Raw genomic sequence first — 19,647 nt, 5'->3', positions numbered from 1 at the left:
TTCAAGACTTCTGAGCTGACGACATTTAGACTTTGGTCGTGGAGCTGGTTCTGTAATGGGTTGAGACTTCTGGGGATGTTGGGATGGGGTGAATGTATTTTACGTGTGGGATGAGCATGAATTTTGAGGGGCTAGATAGTAGACTGGAGTGGGTTAAATGGTGGCCCCCGCTGGAAGAAATGTCCACATCTTCAACTGCAGAATCTGTGAATATTGCCTTACATGGCAAAACGTGATTAAATGAAGGGTCCTGAGACGAGGAGCTTATCCTGGATTATCCAGATCAGCCCTAAATTCAGTCACAACGGTTCTAATAATAGGCACACAGGGGAGATTTGACAGGCAGAAGACGAAAGGGCAATATGACCATGGAAGCAGAGATGCAGCCACAAGGGATCACCTGGACTCCCCAGAAGCTAGAAGGAGCAAGGAAAAGAATCTCCCCTACAGTCTTCGGAGAAAGCACTGTCCTGTCAGCACCCCGATTCCAGACTTCTGGCCTCCAGAACTGTGAGAGACCAATTTCTGCTGTGTTAGGCCATGCAGTGGGTGGTGATTCGTTACAGCAGCCCTGGGAGTCTAATACCACTAGAGGGAGCAGGCTCTTTAGTTGTGCCTGTTGGCTTCTCCAGCGCCCAGCTGGGGACAGATGAAGCAAAAGGAAAACCCAAGGAACTCACCACCACGTCACTGCTCAGGTCCAAGGTCTCCAGCTGCTCTTTGGCCTTCTACCTTTCAGCAACTTCTTATATTTGCTTATAAAAAATGCTGAAGGATTTTAGTTATATTTAAAGGGAGGATTGGGGAAAGTACATCTGCTTCTGTTCTCGGAAGCAGAAGTCCTACCTCGAGTTTTCACGTTTTAAAAAATCAATTAGCATATCCCAGTTACATTAGTCTTTTTAAACCATTGCTTTGGTGATGTCATTTTCTTTTCAAAATTCTTCAGTGACTCCCGAGTGCCTATAAAATAAGCCCATAACCCTTAGCCCAACATTTATTCCCTCCCCAATCTGGCCCCATCCCAGCCTGTCTTTGTGGTATGATTTCCCACTATGCTCCTCATCAGTGTTTCCAAAATCATGCTGTATCCAACTCCAGCTCTTTGGGATGTTAATAAATGTTACACTCACATGGTGGGGGGAAAGGCTCTATTGTCCGTGTTCGGTAAACAGATTTACACAGTTAAGGCAGTTTATTATCACAGGAGTCTCAGAAACTTTAATAGGCCAGTGTACAATGTGAATCTCCAAGAGACAATTAAAGCATGAAGCATTTCCTAAACTTACTTGACCATGAAACCCGTTGTACTGTTTCCATGGAAGCCAGTTTGTGAAACTCTTCTATTCCAACTTCCTTCTCTGACCAAACTCGCCTATTTGTGCTCATCTGAACTCGTCTTACTTTCCTGCTTTAATATACAGAAGTTTGGTGAAATGTCAAAGAAGCAGTGCTAGGGCTACACGGCACCATTTGATCCATGTGCTATTCAATTTCATGACATCTTCCATTAAGTTGGTTTTCGAGTTCCTAAGTCCTAACCATAAATATTGTAAAAATAGATTGTGGAACCCAGTATAAATGTTTGAGTTACGTTACAAAATATAGAAACTATTTTTTAAATAAATCAATTTAATAATACTGCTAGATGATATGAGAAGCAGGGGCCCCCCCGTCCCGTCACCGGCCCCACACAGCTGTGTCTGAGCAAGTTCAGGTGTGGGCACGGCGGCCGGCAGACGTGGGGCTGACAGGTACGCTTTTCTTCTTTCCTTCTTCCCCACGATGACTCACTCCCAGGTGGTCTCTGGGACCCGAAGGAAGGAAGCGGCTCGTCTGCACTAGCTCTCGCGAGTCACTCTGTGGCTGAAAGGGCTGTGGCGGGGAGAGCTAGTGTTCACCTACAACCTTGCCGAGGGGGCACAACCACCAAAGTCGTCGGTAAAAGGGAAATTTTAGCAGCAGTGAAATGAAAAGAGGAAGAGAAAGGATGGGGCCAGGCAAGTCTATGATTTAAAAGTCTGTTTGGTTCTGAATCCAGATGAAACACTAGCTGTGAGGACAGGTGGATCAGGGCCTCTGGAGATCAGGAAGGTCGGGAGAGGACAGGCTGACATCGAGTGTCCTTCACACTGGGTCCTGAAAGAGTCCCGTTAGACATTTGTCCAGTGGTCTGTGGGGCAAGTACTTTTTGAGAGCAGAGGAAGCAGCTCGTGCCTGGCATCAGTGTTCGCTGAGCCTCTGTGATGGAGGACTTCCAGTGTGCAGACAAGTTGCTGGTAGTGCCCACAGAGGGCCACATCCCTGGCCCGTGGCCAATGTCTCAACTCGTGGGGAAGTGACAAGATCTTTGGGTGCCGAAGACTTCTGGGACGTCATTAGAGCAGGGGCCACTGTGGGAGGACCTCAGGCCAGGCAGCCCCCTCAGGTCAAGGCCACCCACACAGTCAAGAGGCCTGTTCCAGGCTATTCTGCTCCTCTTCTTCCGTCTGTAACCAGCTCCAGTCTAGAGACTGAAAGTCAACAGGCACGTTAAAAATACATTGGCCACCAATACACCTCAGGTTGTTTGTCTTCCTCAGGAGGCGACCAGTACAGTTCAGAAGGAAATTTAAATCCTCTCATTCATAGCAGTCTTGTTATTTTAGGCCACTCTTGGGCTAAAGCTACATTTTCAAAACCGTACATGAACTTTCCTTTGGCCTAGCATGAAGTCCCTCAGATGCTGTGACTATGGAAATTAGACGGGAAGTTTTAGTATGACCTGTGGCTCACAGCACTTGTTTATGCTCGCTGTGGGTAGGTGGTACCAAGAGCTAACCTCAGCTACCCATTTCCAACCCTACCAGACGAAATGGCCTGATAAGACTTCCTTTTCCTCTGGCAGAAGTGCAACTCAGCAGTGAAATGCTCCACATACACCCTTGTCAGGAGGAGGACGAACAGCGACGAAGAACAGAGAAAGCCCCAAACCAGAGACGGACACTCGAATAAATAAGAAGTGATTACAATTAGTAGTGGTATCCCGTCTGATTCCTCTGACAACTGAGAAGTTAGGGGGAGATTGGCAGGTCACTGTCTTGGCAGGAAAGGGCCTTTTAAAATCTGAGGAATGACTTAGGGTCCTCTCAGCAAGGTAAGCTTTGCCTTAAAATGTACCTGTGTCTTGACTCACTTTTCGTCAGCTTAGCTTCCCTTCAACGAGTACTACCTACTGCTATGAATAATATGTACTAGAAAAGCATAAGCATATACTGAGACGGAGGACATGCTGGATTGCCTTTCCGTTTTCTTTTTCTGGTTTGCCGTGGAAAGGACGGACATGGTATAGCTGGGATTCACACAGCCCATTACCCTCAAACTCTGGTCCTGTTCTTTGATGGTGTCTTGCATTGCATTTTCTAGCTGGGTGCAGAGAGTATGTGCTTCAGCCACCAGTTCTTCACTAAAGGAAAGGATCACAGTGTTAGAAAATGCTCCGCGTGATTTTTCAGAGATAATATGCTACAGAGCCTTTGACAAGATTTTAAAAATTAAATTACAATTACTTTGATGCTGAGTGTCTTAAAGCACCATGTCCTGACTAGTAATCTCATTCATCTTGTTAAGCACTTTTCAGAAGCCCATACCCAGCCATAAATAAGCATTACCATTTCACACTGTGAAAAAGATCTTTTTCTTTTTTTTTTCACTTAAGTTCTTACTTTATTCAGATCTCATTAGTTTTTACCTAATGTCTTTTTTTTATGTTAATCACCATACGTTACATCATTAGTTTTTGATGTAGTGTTCCATGATTCATTGTTTGCATATAACACCCAGTGCTCCATGCAGAACATGCCCTCTTTAATACCCATCACCAGGCTAACCCATCCCCCCACGCCCTCCCCTCTAGAACCCCCAGTTTGTTTCTCAGAGTCCATAGTCTCTCATGGTTCGTCTCCCCCTCCGACCTCTCTTTTTAATAGAAAAGTTAGAAGTAAATGAGCGCTTTCTGACTTAACTAGATAGTTGAATTTAATTCTCTCCAAATTGCCAAAATCTGAAGGTATCTCACAAATCACCCGTTTCCCAATTTTTGAAACAGAAAAAAAAATTATATAGACCAAGTAATTTCACCATGTCCACAGATCTTGAGATCTGTGAAAAAGCAAGTTCTAGGAGCTGATTTGATTTAATCCACTCTCTCTTTTCTAGGATAAGAAATGCACATGTCCTTTCAAGAACCGCTGTGGGGAGAGAGGGGGAGAGTACAACAAGCCGCTGTCCTAGTCCAACCTCAGCCTCATGACATGGACAGACAACCTCTCCCGGGACGACTTTTCTAAAGCTTCCAGGATATCACTGGAGGGACTATGCCCAATCCAGGAAGACAGTGCCCTGGAACTCTGCTCACCTTGCAAAACACGATGCTCTGATGGAAGGAACACAGACCACATGTTTGCTCAGCCCCTTCCGCGTGGCTACTAACTAGTGTGAAGGCTCAGTGCCAGCTCCAGAGGGCAACGGAAGAGGCACAAGACCCGGTTACCATCCTCAAGCTCACCGCAGGTTGGGCAGAGTTAAGAATCTAAGGCCATGTATGATTAAGTTCCACAACAGCAGAGGCTATGAACTCCCCAAGCACAGGAACAGGATTTTTAAAACAGCTTTACTGAGATATAATTTACAGACCCTAAAGTTCACCCATTTAAACTGTATAATTAGATAGTTTTAGTATACTTACAGAATTACACAATTTTTACAATCTAGTTTTAAAACATTTTCATCATCTAAAAAGAAACCTTGTTTGTACCCATTATTAGCCCTTTCCCATCCCCCCTCCACCTGCCCTAGGCAATCAATTTTTTTTTTAAAGCTTTTATTTGTTTGACAGAGAGAGAGAGACAGTGAGAGGGGGAACATAAGCAGGGGGAGTGGGAGAGGGAGAAGCAGGCTTCCTGCTGAGCAGGGAGCCCGATCCCAGGACCCTGGGATCATGACCTGAGCCGAAGGCAGACGCTTAACGACTGAGCCACCCAGGCGCCCCTCATTAATCTATTTTCTATGTCTGAAGACTGGGTCACGGGAATGATTTTAACCATCGCCAGTGCCTAAGGCCCAACACACAGAAGGTGCTGAAGAAACTTCGTGGGGCTGAACTAGAAACAACCCCCCCCTCCCGCCCCCAGTGGTCTAAGAAGAGAGAGCTGTGTGTGTGTGAGTGGTCAGGGCACTGGAGGAGGGGGAAACAGATGTGTCCTGCAGGTGGGAGGACCACCCAGGGCAGGACACTGGCCAGAGGTTCTGGAACTTCAGTGTGCATCAGCAACCAGCCCAGGCTTCTGAAAAGCTACCTGCTGGGCCCACCCCTGAGCAGCTGATTCAGCATCTGCATCTCTAACAACTGCCCAGATGCTGCTGTTGTTGCTGGTCTGGATCAGACTTTCCGAACCACTGGGCGAGGCCAGGAGTTTGTACGGGAATAGGGGATCAGCCTGGAGAGATCAGCCTCGGAGAGTGGCTCCGAGGTGGCCTCAAATGTCTGAAAATGCTCAGCGTGGATCCTCTAGGGGAGTGGGAAGCCACTACTAGTTACTGGCCAAGAAAATAACTTGATCTACTCGTATTCTGTGAAGACTCATTTGACCAGAAAGGGCTTGGAGGCGGTACTAGACAGGAAGCAGGGAGGTGAAACGCCTTACAGAAAAGGCGGAGACGCTCTGCTCTCCACCTCGGTGGCAGTGGCCCAGGCGACAGGAGGGGAAAGCTAGGGAGGAGTGGGGGGTGAGGACAGGCAGGAGGAGGAAAACCGCAGCTTGGTAACTCAGAGTGGTGGGGGGTGAGAGGGATGAGGCAAGATGACCGAGGCGTGGCCAACAGGGCATGCCCTGTGGGGAATCTGGTTTTCAACAACAGGTGATGGCTGACGGGACTAGCACTTTCGATGTCCTCATCAAGCAATTCGTAATCCAACCCTCAGACCACAAAAGTACTTAGCTAGCAAGTTACAAGGGACTTGGAGAGTAAAATACCACATCTGCAGAGCATATGAACCAACACAAAGAAAAACATGCACGAAATCACTAGACAGATGAAATGATCTCTCAATGATAAACATGCATTTCCATTCCCACGACCTCCCGATGCGCCCATGGCTGTCACGCCTGGCACTGAACAGTGACCCACCTTTTCTTGACGGCTTCGGGTAAGCTGTTGGGGGCAGCAGAAGGCTGAGACAACAGCTGACCCGAGTGACTGAGGCGAGAAGCATTCATGCTGTCTGGGCTTCCACTGACAGGACCACGGACTTTGCTCTAAAGGACAAAACCAAAAGAAAGTCAATAGAATTTGGGAGAAAGGGACAATCCCAATTTTGTATTCACACCATGGTATTTTCTCATGAAACAACTGGTCACAAGACCAGGACATTGGCTATTCCTACAAATTTTTAGTCAACATCCCTACTCATGACCACAGTTTGCATTTTGGCTTGGAAAATCTTTCTGTGTCTATAGGTGTACTTTTTTTTTTAAGATTTTATTTATTTGACAGACGGAGAGAGAGAGAGACACGGCACAAGCAGGGGGAGAGCAGCAGGCAGAGGGAGAGGGAGAAGCAGGCTCCCCGCTGAGCAGGGAACCAGAAGTGGGGCTCGATCCCAGGACCCCGAGCCGAAGGCAGATGCTATAGGTGTACTTTTTGATAAAAGATTCTAAATTAGGGAGATTTGAGTACCTGTATTCATAGGCTTTATTCACTAGTTTGCTTAACAAACTCTAACAAGGAAATTAAGACAGAGATGGTTTCGCTTTTCCAAGCAGAAGACTTAAGACACACAAAAAGCTTGTAAGTGGCCTTCTGTGAACCACATCATCTGTGGGACGGCCGAGAAGAAAACCAAGATGTTCTGACCGCCCCCAGCGGCCCGCTGGCTGCCGCAGCCACTCCACCTCAGTCAAGAGGTTAAACCAGTGGCTCGGGCTCCAGGTGCCTGCCGCCCGCGGACATGACCCACTATCAACCTTCTCGGCACCTCATGCCCCTCCCCTTTCCACGGCCCCAGCCAAGCGCTCTTCTGTTGGCCTCGCCATCTTCTCGCGGACCCGGTTCCTGTGCTTGCCGCAGCCCATGTGACTTCAATTCCACTCAGCCTCGCAAGCTGGGGGACCCACCCTGGTTCCACATCCCTCCTTCCAGCTGAACATCAAGGTCCAGCTTTAACCAGTCAGGCCCCCCCCCCCCACTTTTGCCCTACTGCTCGTCACCCATGGAGAGACCCAGCCATCCTTCTTCTCCCCTCTGCCTGGGCCTGCGAATGTGGCAGGAGGGCAGCCCTCCCACTGTCCTGTCCTGTGCAGCCAGGGCTCTGTGACTCCAGCCCCTCTTGGGGGCAAGGTCTGTCCAAGCCTCAAAACCTTTCTCCAGCTGCCATGAGGGATTTCTCCAAAACCCAGATGTGATCAAACCATTCCCATGCTTAACTTCCTGCAACATGGAAGATAAAAACAAATTCTGTGGTGTTTTCTGTGCCTTCAAAACAAAGTGTGGCCTGTGTAAGCATGGCCCTCGCCTGCCTCCCCAGTTCATCCCACAGGACACCCTTTCCCCCACACCCCAACACTCTGCGTGTAGCACCCAGAACACACCCACTCTTTCCGGCCAAAGTCCTGGGCCTCTGACAGAGCAAAGTCTTCACTCCTGAAGGTCATCTCCACCTATCCACCTAACTCCTACTCATTCTTCAGCTGAAGCAACACCTCCTTGTGAACGTTCCCTGTGCTTCCCTCCCCTCCAAGACTGAAGCGGGCGTAGCTCTTTGCATTCATGCTACAGCTCAGCTTCTAGCACTAAAGCTGCTGATTAACACTTCCTACCCCCAAATTCAAATTCACTTCCCTGCTCTTCACCAGATTATGAGCTCCTGGGTTGGGCACCATGCTTCTTTCCTCCTTTAGCTCCAGTTTTCATCACATTCCTAGGCTCCTGGGCACATGGTCAGTGCTCAATAAATGTCACATGAATGCAGATGGTGGATCAGGCCATCCCTGGGAATACCTCAACTTCCCTCTCCTTCCTCAATCTTCTCTCCTTGTCATCTCTCCTTTTTTCTTTTCTTCCTTTCTTACAGGAGGAAATGTCACCCACCCCTTCCCAAGGCCATGCATGCTCATCATCATGCTGATACCCCATTGTTCTCAGGACTTAGAGACTCAACTGTCTCTTGCCTCTTTGATTCTGTGAATCTCCCAGTACACTGTCTCCTTCTGCTTGGCCTACAAATCTGCTCCAGTCCATGATCTTAAAAACAACACCCTTGCATCCTGCTTCCACCTTAGGCAACTATCTTCCCATTCTCCTCTTTGCTCTTTAACACTATCAGTGACTTAATCGCTCTTCATCCCAGGCAAGCTCTCTGCAGCCGGCACAGTGTGGTCTCTTTCCCTTCAGCTCTGGCTTCCATGGCCTTTACCTGGCTCTTCTCCCTCTCTGTCTTAGGCTCTTTTTTGTGTCCTGTTTTCTCTCTGAGCAACATGCAGCAAAATCTCAGCTACAGTAAGACGGCGGGGTGGGGAGCGGGAAGCCTGTGTGGCTCAGCTGGTTAAGCATCTGCCTTCGGCTCAGGTCATGATCTCCAGGTCCTGGGATTGAGTCCTGTGTCGGGCTCCCAGCTCAGCGGGGCGTCTGCTTCTCCCTCTGCCTGCCGCCCCCCGCCCCCCAGCTTGTGCACACTCTCTCTCTCTCCCTCTCAAGTGAATAAATAAAATCTACAGTAAGACAGTGGGCAAGAAAGTGTGGGTGACAATACTAAGCAGTGCAGACCTGGATGAGGATCAACCAGGTCATGCAGACATGCCCTGTAGTGGACTGCATGAAGGTCCCCCCAAAAGACCCACCATGTCCTAACTCCAGGAAACTGGGAATGTGACCTTAGTGGAAAAAGGGTCTTCACAGATGCAGTTAAGGATCCTGAGAGGAGATCAGGATCTCCCCGAGAGGGGACCCAAATCCAATGGCAAGGGTACTTATATGAGACACCGAGGAGACAGACACAGAGAAGAAGGCCTTGTGAAGACACAGGCAGACACTGGAGTGATGCGGCCAAAAGCCAAGGAATGCCTGGGGCCACCAGAAGCTGGAAGAAGCAAGGAGGGATTCTCCCCTAGAGCTTGCAGAGGGAGCCCAGCCCCGCCAACACCTTGGTTTCGGACGTCCGGCCTCCAGAACTGTGACGGAGTAACTCTATGGTGGTACCTCAGTACAGTAGCCACAGGAAACACATGCAGGCAGAAGTAAGAACACCTGGCGCAGGCCTGACTCCGCCCCTCCCGCCCACGCCCGGTCCCGGAGGAGGGCAATGGGACCGCAGTGGCGGCAGCTGAGTGCTTGGTCCGTGGCTCCGTGGTCTCCCTTGGAGGGTGGTGACAGCAGCACAGAGGTGGAAAGGCCCCGAGAAGCTGGCGGGCTGAGGGCTGAGGGCCTGGCCGTGGGGCTCACTCACACAAGCGATCTTCAGGAGATTCCAGAGCTCCTTCTGCCGCTTCTCCTGAAGCCGCACAACAGTCTTCTCATCTTCGTTCATTAAACTCACCACCTCTTCCACTTTGGGCAACAATTCCAGGGCCTTCTGCTTGCAAACCACAGTTTTACTGTAAAGAGTAAACGGGACAAGCTCCAGTGGCACTGGGGTTGGAAAAAGCAGGAGAACATAATCCCTGGGAATTATGAATCCAACAGCAGCTGCAGATAAATTTTCTCCAGGCTAAGCAAGTCAGAGGGGACTGAGAAAATGACCTCACGTGTGGCCTCGCTGCTTCTCCGAACTCCACCCTCGGGAAGGGAAGTCAGGGCGTATACCTGAGCTGCGTGTAAATCACTCGCACTTTCTTCTCAAAGCCTTGGATGGCCTGGAGGAGCAGCCGGACCATCTCCTGACTGTCGCCATCCGTTCGCTGGTCTGGAGAGAGGGACGGAGACGCACAGTTCCTCAAGGCAGCTGACAGAGAGCGCCTACACCGCACACTGACAAAACAAGGCCCCCGCCACACACAGAAAGCCCGACATACCTCTGGGTTTTTCCCGAAGTCTCCTGTAAAGCTCCCTTGCCTGCTCTTCTCTGAAACATACGAAGGAGAAGCTCTGTCAAGATGTGAGGTCAAATAAGCACATCTGAAACACTGGTTAGCTAATTTCTGCCAGTACAATTACTGACTTTTAGAAGCAAGACTGGCATTGTCTTGATTGGGGAAAAGTATTACCCCTGGAGACATCATAGGTGATGCCTACAACAAGGAAATGATGGCCCTCGTCATCAAACCTGAACCATCTCTAAGGTTTAATGAAAGTCTCAAGGAAGCGCGCTTCTCCTCTGTCCCTCGGAATTTCCTCTCCACGCAGCTTCTGCAATAACAACCCCAGTACCATCACTGGGCCTGAGCCCTTGAAAACTCAAGCCCAGGGGCAACGCAATCTCCTATCCCTTTCTGGCCTCCACACAGTGAAACTGGCTGACATTTTCAGAGGTGACTTTCATTTGAAAACGAAAGAGAATAAAGGGTTAAATAATTTAAGAAAATATAGAATCCGGATCATCAGATTTCTGGTATTTGAGCTGCTGGTCCTGAGAACCCTAGTAAAGGCAGCTGAGCTCAAGCCAGAGCTCCTAAGTCTGATGCAGCTCACCTGCTTTCCTCCCACCTGCCCCCTGGGAGCTCCACGTGATTCCCTTCAGTAGGATGGTGTTGCCGGGACACCTTATCACCTCCTAGAGCCAAGGCCAAATTCCTGATAAAGACTCAAATGAACAGTTTCTGGGTTCAAACTCTCAAGACCTGGCAGGCTCCTTCTCTGTTGTACTTTCTGCTCTTCGAACCACGTCTGGATCAGGCCGGGCTGCACGAACAGTGACGTCTGATACTATGGCGAAGGCTGCTTCCATCACAGCCTGTAAGTTTATGAACTCATGCTCTATCTGAATCATCTGAATTAACCTTCACAACTCTGTGAGGTCAGACAGTTCGGCTCACCGCTGATCGTCCCTTGCTCATCTCTGGAACTCCCTGGAACATGCCAAGATGCTTCACCAGGGGGTCATGCTCTACAGAATGGTCTCACAGAGCTGCCATAATAAACGCACTCGAACCCTTGGATGATCGCAACACCTGTGCAGAAGCTTGTCTGGGGCGTCTGCGGGTTGGCCTGCTGCCCGGCTGCTACTCACAGGTCGTCCAGCGTGCCCCCCTGCTTCCGCCCCATTGGGCTCCTCTGCAGGTCCACTATGTCAGTCTGCAGCGCCATCATCCGCTCCACCAGGTGCTTCACTTCATTCTCCTAATGAAAAAGCTGTGCTAATGTCAACTGACGTAATAAGAGCCTTCTGAGGCGCGAGATTTGTGGGGAACACCCTCCAAATGCACTGAAGACTCTCGAAAGATTGGCTAGAAGGGACACAGACTTTGGAGTCAGATGGCCTGGGTCTGGAGCCCAGGTCTATCACTTTCTAGCTGTGTGACCCATGGGCAAATCACCTAACCCCTGAGCTGTAGTTTCCTGACTTTTAGAAGCAAGACTGGCATTGTCTTGATTGGGGAATGTTTCATGAAACCATGAAACAGGCTTCTAAAGGGGCCACTTTAGGGGTTAGATAAGATACAGCATGTAAAGTACCCAGCAGGGTGCCTGGCATAGAGAAGATGCCCAACATGCATCCCTTTCTCTTCCCTTACTTTGTCCATCCCACGTGGGAGGCCCAGACTCCTCTGTTTCACAGCTTTTGTGTGTGAGGGCAAGGTGGGACTGTCTCTGTGGCTAGGGGAGGCATTATCTACGTAATACCCACCTTTAAGTCAGTATTGATTCATAGAAACTGATGTTAAGACACAGAGGTGAAGGTCCCTACCCAAGTTCACAGCAGGAAATGGCGAAAAGTCCAGAAAAGGCCTTGGAGGCTTCAGTCTTCAATTTGTGTGGGGTTTACTAAAGCCATACTTCCCTTACCTCACAATTCACGCTTTTCAGTGGTATTTGATTTATGCTATCCTATTACTTTATGCTCAGACTTTTTCTTTTCTGTGGATTTAGAGTCTCAGCAAAACCAGGCAAAACCCCTGGCAGGATGGAGTGTCGATCATTCATCCGAGGCCCTTTCTAAGAGGAAGAGGTCTGGGCTGCCGCAAGGATGCTTCACATTTTGCTCCTTACTCAAGTCTGCACCAGGTCTGGGGGTGCTCCTCCATCTGCCATTGTGAGGCCCCCTTTACTGGCTACCGCCCTGGCCTCTTCCTAGCAAGGCCTAGTTAAGGTCAGACAGCAATGACAAGGACAACCTGATTTCAGACATACAAATCGATCCAGTGTTTGAGGAGAGAGTGAGAAACGGTAGTAAGAAGCCTCACCCCCCTTCCCTCCGCCCCACCCCCCCCCCCGCCCCGGTAAGAACAGGGATCTAAAATGAGTCTCCTGGGACACCTGGGTGGCTCAGTTGGTTAAGTGTCTGCCTTCAGCTCAGGTCATGATCCCAGGGCCCTGGGATCGAGTCCCACATCGGGCTTCCTGCTCAGCAGGGAGCCTGCTTCTCCCCCTGCTTGTGCTCTCTCTCTCTCTCTCAGACAAATAAATAAATAAAATCTTTAAAAAAATAAAATAAAATGAGTCTCCTACCCGCCCACAGAGCTCCACAGCCTGTTCCATTTCCCTCCAGGCCAGCAGCAGCTTATCTGATGCTGGAAAAAAAAAATGTAGGGGAAAAAAAGAAAAACAAAATGAAAACACCACAAAACCAAAATAGAAACAAACAACTCAATTTAAGAGGCAAAAGAAACCTCAGGAAGAGGGGGGGGGAAAAAAAAAAGACAAGAATGGTCTCTCCACACGGATTGCAGAGAGTACACTCACTGATCCCAAACTCAGTTTGCTCACTGTACTTCTCCAGGTCAATCTGGATGCTGGTTTTAAAGAAGTCCAATTTGGCTTTGAGCTGCTGAGACATGGAAGCCATAGAGTTCTTCATCTTGGAGAGGCAGCTATTATTCCGAAGCAGATTCATCCTGCAGGGACCACAAGAAACAGAACCTTCGGGCATCCCTAGGATCCAAATACCATTTCCTATATAATACCAAAACCACCTCAAAGGCCAAGGCAGGTCCCTATTATAATTATTATTGTTGTAACAAAAGCAGCCACCTCTAATCATAAAGACAATTTCCTAGCCCTCGGCGAGCAAGAGGTTCTGCACCAAAACTGGAATTAGGCACAGAACCACACCAAGGGCCAATAACCCGGAGAGGGAGTCAGGCAGTCCCCGGCATGACAGTCAGGGGAGTTTTGCTGACCCAAATTGCCATAAGCTTTTCCACAGTCCAAATTCTGCCCCTAGTTCAGCCAGCCCGGCCCTCAGTTTATACTCCTGCTCCATGTGCTGACCTCACTCACCTCATAAAGTCAATCCTGCCCAGCCAACCACTTCCTGCCCGTCCAAACCAGTGTCTCCCTCTTGTCTCTCCTACCAGTGGCTTTCTGGGCCCCTCCCTGTGGCAAAAGCCACCAAGCAATTTAAAATAAGTGAAGTCCCAGACCGCCTGGTACAGTACATGGCAGCTCGCTGTCCCTGCTGCAGCCGGTTACAGTCCTCCCTCAGGGTTTGGATGCTGTGCCAGACCTGGCCCCACACCTTCCTCAGCTGGAAGAAAGACAGGTTCCTCTTGGGCTCTTGAACTGGAACAGAGACATATGCCACCGTCAGAAAATAACTGCCCTCACATTAACCATGTCCTACCTTGGTTAATGTGTACTCTCACATTTTTTAGTTATAGAACTGGTACTCAGTGAAGCGTCTGCCTTCAGCTCAGGTCATGATAACAGGGTCCTGGGATCGAGCCCTGCAATGGGCTCCCTGCTCAGTGGGGAGCCTGCTTCTCCCTCTCATTCTCCCTCTGTGCTCTCTTTCTCAAATAAATAAATAAAATCTTAAAAAAAAAAAAAAAAAGGAACTACTATGCTATTACAGAAGTTATTTGGGTGATAAGCCTGGTTACTGTCACATACATTTGTTTTTGCACTCCATTAATGGCACAAGCATGTACCAGTCAATAAATACCTATCGATTTGAAGAAACAGTCTGTGAACCATGTATAGACAATCACATGTATACAGGCTCACATGCTTTCAATAGAAACCTTTATGTTTATAACATTTAAAGTCACGTGAACTTTTCCAAAAATTCAGCTTCAACCAGTAGTATTAGCATATGTTTAAACAAGCAGTAAGTCTGGAACTAAGACTTTGGACTCTTGATCTATTCTAAATGTGTGTGTGTGGGGGTGGGTAGTAATGCGGGAATGCATTAATATGTCCATCTAACACTCATACAATGGAATACTACACAAGCATTAGAAATTAGGGAGCTCATGGGGCGCCTGGGTGGCTCAGTTGTTAAGCGTCTGCCTTCGGCTCAGGTCACGGTCCCAGGGTCCTGGGATCGAGCCCCACATCAGGCTCCCTGCTCTGCGGGAAGCCTGCTTCTCCCTCTCCCACTCCCCCTGCTTGTGTTCCCTCTCTGGCTGTGTCTCTATCTGTCAAATAAATAAATAAAATCTTTAAAAAAAAAAAAAGAAATTAGGGAGCTCAGGGCACCTGGTGGCTCCACTGGCTGAGCAGCCGACTGGATTTTGACTCAGGTCATGATCTCAGGGTCCTGCGATCTAGCCCTGCTTCAGGTTCCAAGCTCAGTGGGGAGTCTGCTTGGGGATTCTCTCTCTCCCTCTCTCTCTGCCCCTCCCCCTGCTCCCACACACTCTCTCTCTCAAATGAATGAATAAATCTTTAGAAAAAAGTTTTATTAAAAAAAAAAAGAAATTAGGCAGCTCTATATGCACCAACAGGGGAAAAAATCTCTAAAATATATTATTAAGTGAAAAAGACAGGTGCAGAACAGTACATGTTGTATGCTACCATTTGTTGGGGGGGATATATATATATATATAAACTTTATATAGGAGTAGAATACTCCCAGAAGATATATATACCCAAGAATCTGACAGGAGCAGTTTCCCTGGAAGAGACTGGGAAATTGGGAAGAGAGGATGGCTTATTTTTCACTGTTTATTCTTTTTGTACCTTTTGCTTTTTTTGTATCACATACATGTATTAATTATTAAAATATAAATAAAACTTCAAAAATAAATAAAATGGCCATCTGATTTGATCAAGTTCAGAGACTTGCAGGCAGTATTCTCTGTTCTGTGTTTAAAGTTCTACCTATGACACTGAAATTGAAGACTCCCTTTCCTCTTTTCTGGCTGGGCTACACAGAGGCCCCAAGTAAAGAAGGCTGCCCTGGGGACCAGGTAAGCTCATTTCCTTGGTGTGGACCCCCTCCCCTGGTCCATGTCTCTCCCTCCTCCTACCCCGTCCCAAGCATTACAAAAGATTATTTTTTTAAGAAAACAATGCTGTTCTTACGGATACAGCTGACACTTTCAGGTTGGGGCCGGGGGGAGATCTGAGTCTCATAGGCAATTTTACTGTTGTCAAACAGAAAGACGAGATCCATGTCCAGCGTGCGGCCCTCAATCAGCTGCAAAGGAATAAGAACAAGATGAGATCTTGTGGCTCTCAACCCTGCTTTTTCCAATTAATAACACAGGGATTTCAGAGCTTTTCCCACTGTTCACCAATGGCATCATCTTCAGCCAGCAAGTACTGAGTGCCCATGCAGGCTTTCTTCATGACTCCAGCCTAGATTTCCCTTTCCTGTTCCTTTTACACTTATTATCCAAATGTATGCCTTATTTACAACTTATTACTTTCTATCTATTCTCTGTTGTCTTTACTGTGCAATGTAGACGTTCGCCATCTCCCTTCCTATCCAATGCTTGTTTCTCCTAAGTTGGCTTTATCAGTTCCTTGGGGCAGGGGCCGTGGCGTGCATAGCTGTGGCTGTCTGCACAGTTTTGTACCCGAGAGGTACACCGGACAAAGCTTTGGTTGACTCGGAGGAATGAAGCATTGCTTGGCAACAAAAGCAATGGAAAGGCACTCTGAGCGGTCTGGAAGTAACGAGTCAAGCGTGGAGGGACTCGTGTCTCCCGTGGGGCCATGCAGGGGATCTGACGTTCGAACTGAAAACACAGGCAGGTGTCTGCACTGTGTGACAAAGTAGAGCTGAAATCTGAACAGCTGGGAGGCGAAGTCCGAGGAACACAGGGCCTTCGGTGAGGAGCAGGGGCTCACCTTGCCATCTGAAATACACTGAGTGGCAGGCTTGTCAGGGATCAGCGCCAGCCCAGCTTCCTGCAGCAGCTCCTGGTCCTTCTCGGGGATTCCTGTGTCTTGCTGGATTCTGGCCTGCAAGCTCTGCAGACTCTCGTCCTCTGTCACTGGATAGGTGTGAATGATGCCTGTGACCATGTTCAAGATATGAACCAGCTGCAACACAACCCAGATGTTACTGGAAAAAACCCATCTTTACAGAGAGGCTCGCCTATTTGCCTGGATCGTCTGCTGCTCCCAACATTCCCCAGCCACACAAAGAGAGCGGCTAGGCTAGCGGGAGGGAAGGGAGCCCCAGTGCCAAGGTTCATACATTCTGGTCTTTAATACTCCTGTTTCTCCACAGCTACTACCTCACAACCAACGTCAGTTGGCCCAGGGGCAGGCACTCTCACGGGGCCTCCCTTCCCACTGCTCAGATGGCCCATGACCTGCTTCTTAAGGCGCTCTTCTTTCTCCCAAGCCCTGCCACAGCCCATCGGGGACCTGACCTGCTGCCTCGAGGCTGACCTGGCTCCGCACTCACCTTCAGGTTTAAGATGTCATCCAGGGCCTTGAAGCAGCCGTTGGGCCCGTATACAGGATCGGTGCCCCTTTGTCGTGGGTGCCACATCAGCATCAGCTGCAGCCACTTCTCCAGTCGCTGTGCCAGGATGCTGAGGAGAACAAGAGCATGGTGTGGAAGGAGACAGCTCCAACACCGTTCTCAGGCAGCCTCCCACGCGACCTCACGTACATTCACCGCTACACACATCCGTGGCAGCCAGTAGGTGATTACTGAAAATGAGTTATCTGAGGGAAAGCGAACGTTTCCAGCCAAACTAATGATTCGGGTGCTTATCCCTTCGCCTGGTCTGCTATGACACCCCCTGAAAGCCAAGATTTCTGAACAGATGAGTCAACAGACTGATCTCCACCTGGCTGCATGAGAATGATCTGTGAAGCTCTTTGAACACTGCAGGCATGTCCTACCTCCCGGCGAGCCCCACACACAAGCTAGATGCCATCCTGCCAGATTTGTTAATCCACCCCCCCCCACCACCAAAAAAAAACCACTTGTGGCCCCACAACAAAGTTTACACTCCTTCCTGGCCACAGGTCCGCCTTATGCAGGTGCTCTCAGCCTCCACAGAGGCCAACACCCTACTCACTGCCCCCTGGAATATGCCTTTGCTCCCCTCACTCCTTCCCCCTCAAACTTCCTTCCTCTTCATCTATCCATGTCCTGCACATCGTTCCAGATCCTTCCAGAAAGTTTCAGCTCATCCAAAGTCATTCCACACAGCTCTAGTCCACACGATACCTCTCTCCCCATTCTCTAAATACTCATGGTAATTATTATCCGTGCTACTCAATTGTGTGACTGCCTTGCCACTTTCTTTTGTACTACTACCCAATGCTGATATTACCATTTAAGTGTTCACATTTGGGCTCTAAGACTAGAATATAATGCTGTTCCAACTACAAAGATCTATTTGTTGACTAAGACACAGTATGAGTCTACACAGGAGTGCAAAGAGAAGTAAATATAATTCCCTACCCTGAAAAGGCTTACAGTTGAGGAGATAAGCCCTATGCAAAACCAAATGTAGTATGAGGTAAAACCAAATGTAATATGAGGTAGAAGCTACTAAGAGTGGTAAGAGGTACAGATAAATTGTTATGTGAATTTAGGAAAGAGATGATTTCTAGATGGGGTGAGGGGTGGGAATCCATTCTAAGTTTAAGATGGAGATGGTTATGTCAAGTCCTTAGTCACGGGATGCTATCCTGATAACCTCTTTAAAAGCTATCCGATGTCATTGCAGACATTTATTTGTAAAAGAGGAAGAGAACTACGTAGAGAAGCGCCACTGGGCCTTACCTGTTCAGATTATTGGGGTAGGGTAAGGAGCTTGAAAACTTCACCGCTCCATTCAAGTCCTCACTGACGACAATGTCCATCTCACTCTTCTGCCGGACTCTGGAATGCCTGAGAACGTGTCATCTCCTTAATTACAGCCTCTAAGTCACTTAATGGGCAAGACGCACTTTACATCTGTAACAGATCACTTTACAACTGTACGGGATACCCCCAGGTCGCGATTTTATCTTTGGGTGACAGTCAGTGCCTCAGGATCCTGCTAGGATGGCTTCTTTCAGAGCCGGAGGCTAGTCTGGACTGCCTGTGGGAGTGGAGGCAGCGACCATCCTGTGCCCAGAGCTCCACAGCCAGGACAGCCGACTCCTGATCTCGCCCTTAGCGTGTCTTCATCATTTCCTCTACTTTTCATTTTATCTCATACAAAATTCATGTTTTGACAGAGGATAAAATTAGAACTTCCAAACCAGGATCACTGCATGCGTATCACATTGATGGGCAATATGAACACATGCATGCACAACTCACATCCCTCTAAATGTAGATGGCTAGATGTTACCTCTAGTGGTGAAGGAACTTTTATATTTCCCAGTTTAGAGAACTCACGGATGCACTGATGCATCTGAAATAGTATTTGAAGGGGAAAAATTTGAAAGATTCTACTTATTTATTTGATAGAGACAACAGCGAGAGAGGGAACACAAGCAGGGGGAGTGGGAGAGGGAGAAGCAGGCTTCCCGCGGAGCAGGGAGCCCGATGCGGGGCTCGATCCCAGGACCCCGGGATCATGACCTGAGCCAAAGGCAGACGCTTAATGACTGAGCCACCCAGGCATCCTGAAGGAGAAAAATTTTAAACCCGACTGGTTTCAAAGCTTTTTGGTGATGAGGAAAAGAACTTAAGTGTGAACAATGCTTCAAAGATAACCAATTACTGAGAGAGTGAAGTTTTTAAAAAGTTGTCTGAGGCATTACAAGGCACATGAGACAGACACTTCTCACAAACTAGTCCACTGAACAGCTCCTGACTGGGGGTCCAAGAAGACTACCTGAAAGTGTCATCTGGTCTTCCAGCACTGGTGAGGGGAATTCTAAGAAGCGGATTCTGCAGACAACAGACTTACTATAAAGATGTTGAGACATTAGAGATGTATTTTCAAATAGCACTTGTTCTTCCAGTTCGAGTGGATTTTTAACTCATCTTGTTAAAAATATTGGAAAAACTCAACATCTGAACTGCAGAAATGCAGTAATTCTTTGGTTAGTTAAAAACACTACTGATATACAGATAAAGTTATTTTTACGATGGCTAGAGTATCCGGTGTGACTATAAATTAATGAGCTAATTCCTCAATACTCCAGAACCTATGTAGCTCAACAAGTATTGCTTGTTTTAAAATAAATCACCAGAGGAGGGCATACTTTGCCATTTCACCAGACTCCTGAAGAGCAGGGACCTGGCTGCAATCATCTTTGCATTTCCAATGTTTGGCTTATACATATTGACTAAACTGGACTGCCATCACAAAAACCACTCTT

General features: G+C 48.3%; 1 protein-coding gene across 5 annotated transcripts in view; it reads right to left on the bottom strand.

The window, feature by feature from the left end:
- Positions 1–1,134: 1,134 nt before the first annotated feature.
- IKBKB (inhibitor of nuclear factor kappa B kinase subunit beta) overlaps positions 1,135–19,647 on the bottom strand; it is a 61,813-nt gene continuing 43,300 nt past the window's right edge. For 4 of the 5 annotated variants that reach the window (XM_006743821.3, XM_081809587.1, XM_081809570.1 and 1 more), the window contains 14 exons: positions 18,113–18,220; positions 16,775–16,904; positions 16,210–16,404; positions 15,439–15,553; positions 13,569–13,692; positions 12,874–13,025; positions 12,640–12,701; positions 11,201–11,310; positions 10,047–10,096; positions 9,838–9,937; positions 9,482–9,629; positions 6,169–6,296; positions 3,355–3,445; positions 1,135–2,513 (listed from right to left, as the gene is read on the bottom strand). In XM_006743821.3, the coding sequence (XP_006743884.1) occupies positions 2,448–2,513; positions 3,355–3,445; positions 6,169–6,296; positions 9,482–9,629; positions 9,838–9,937; positions 10,047–10,096; positions 11,201–11,310; positions 12,640–12,701; positions 12,874–13,025; positions 13,569–13,692; positions 15,439–15,553; positions 16,210–16,404; positions 16,775–16,904; positions 18,113–18,220 (1,579 nt within the window). In that variant the 3' untranslated portion in view covers positions 1,135–2,447. The remainder of the gene's footprint in view (positions 2,514–3,354; positions 3,446–6,168; positions 6,297–9,481; positions 9,630–9,837; positions 9,938–10,046; positions 10,097–11,200; positions 11,311–12,639; positions 12,702–12,873; positions 13,026–13,568; positions 13,693–15,438; positions 15,554–16,209; positions 16,405–16,774; positions 16,905–18,112; positions 18,221–19,647) is intronic. The other variant, XM_081809575.1, reaches the window with a different exon arrangement.

Source organism: Leptonychotes weddellii, chromosome 2 (assembly GCF_054177405.1).
Source record: "Leptonychotes weddellii isolate Sample4059 chromosome 2, ASM5417740v2, whole genome shotgun sequence".
NCBI classification, from domain to species: Eukaryota; Metazoa; Chordata; class Mammalia; order Carnivora; family Phocidae; genus Leptonychotes; species Leptonychotes weddellii.
This window is presented reverse-complemented; position numbering and strand designations above follow the sequence as displayed.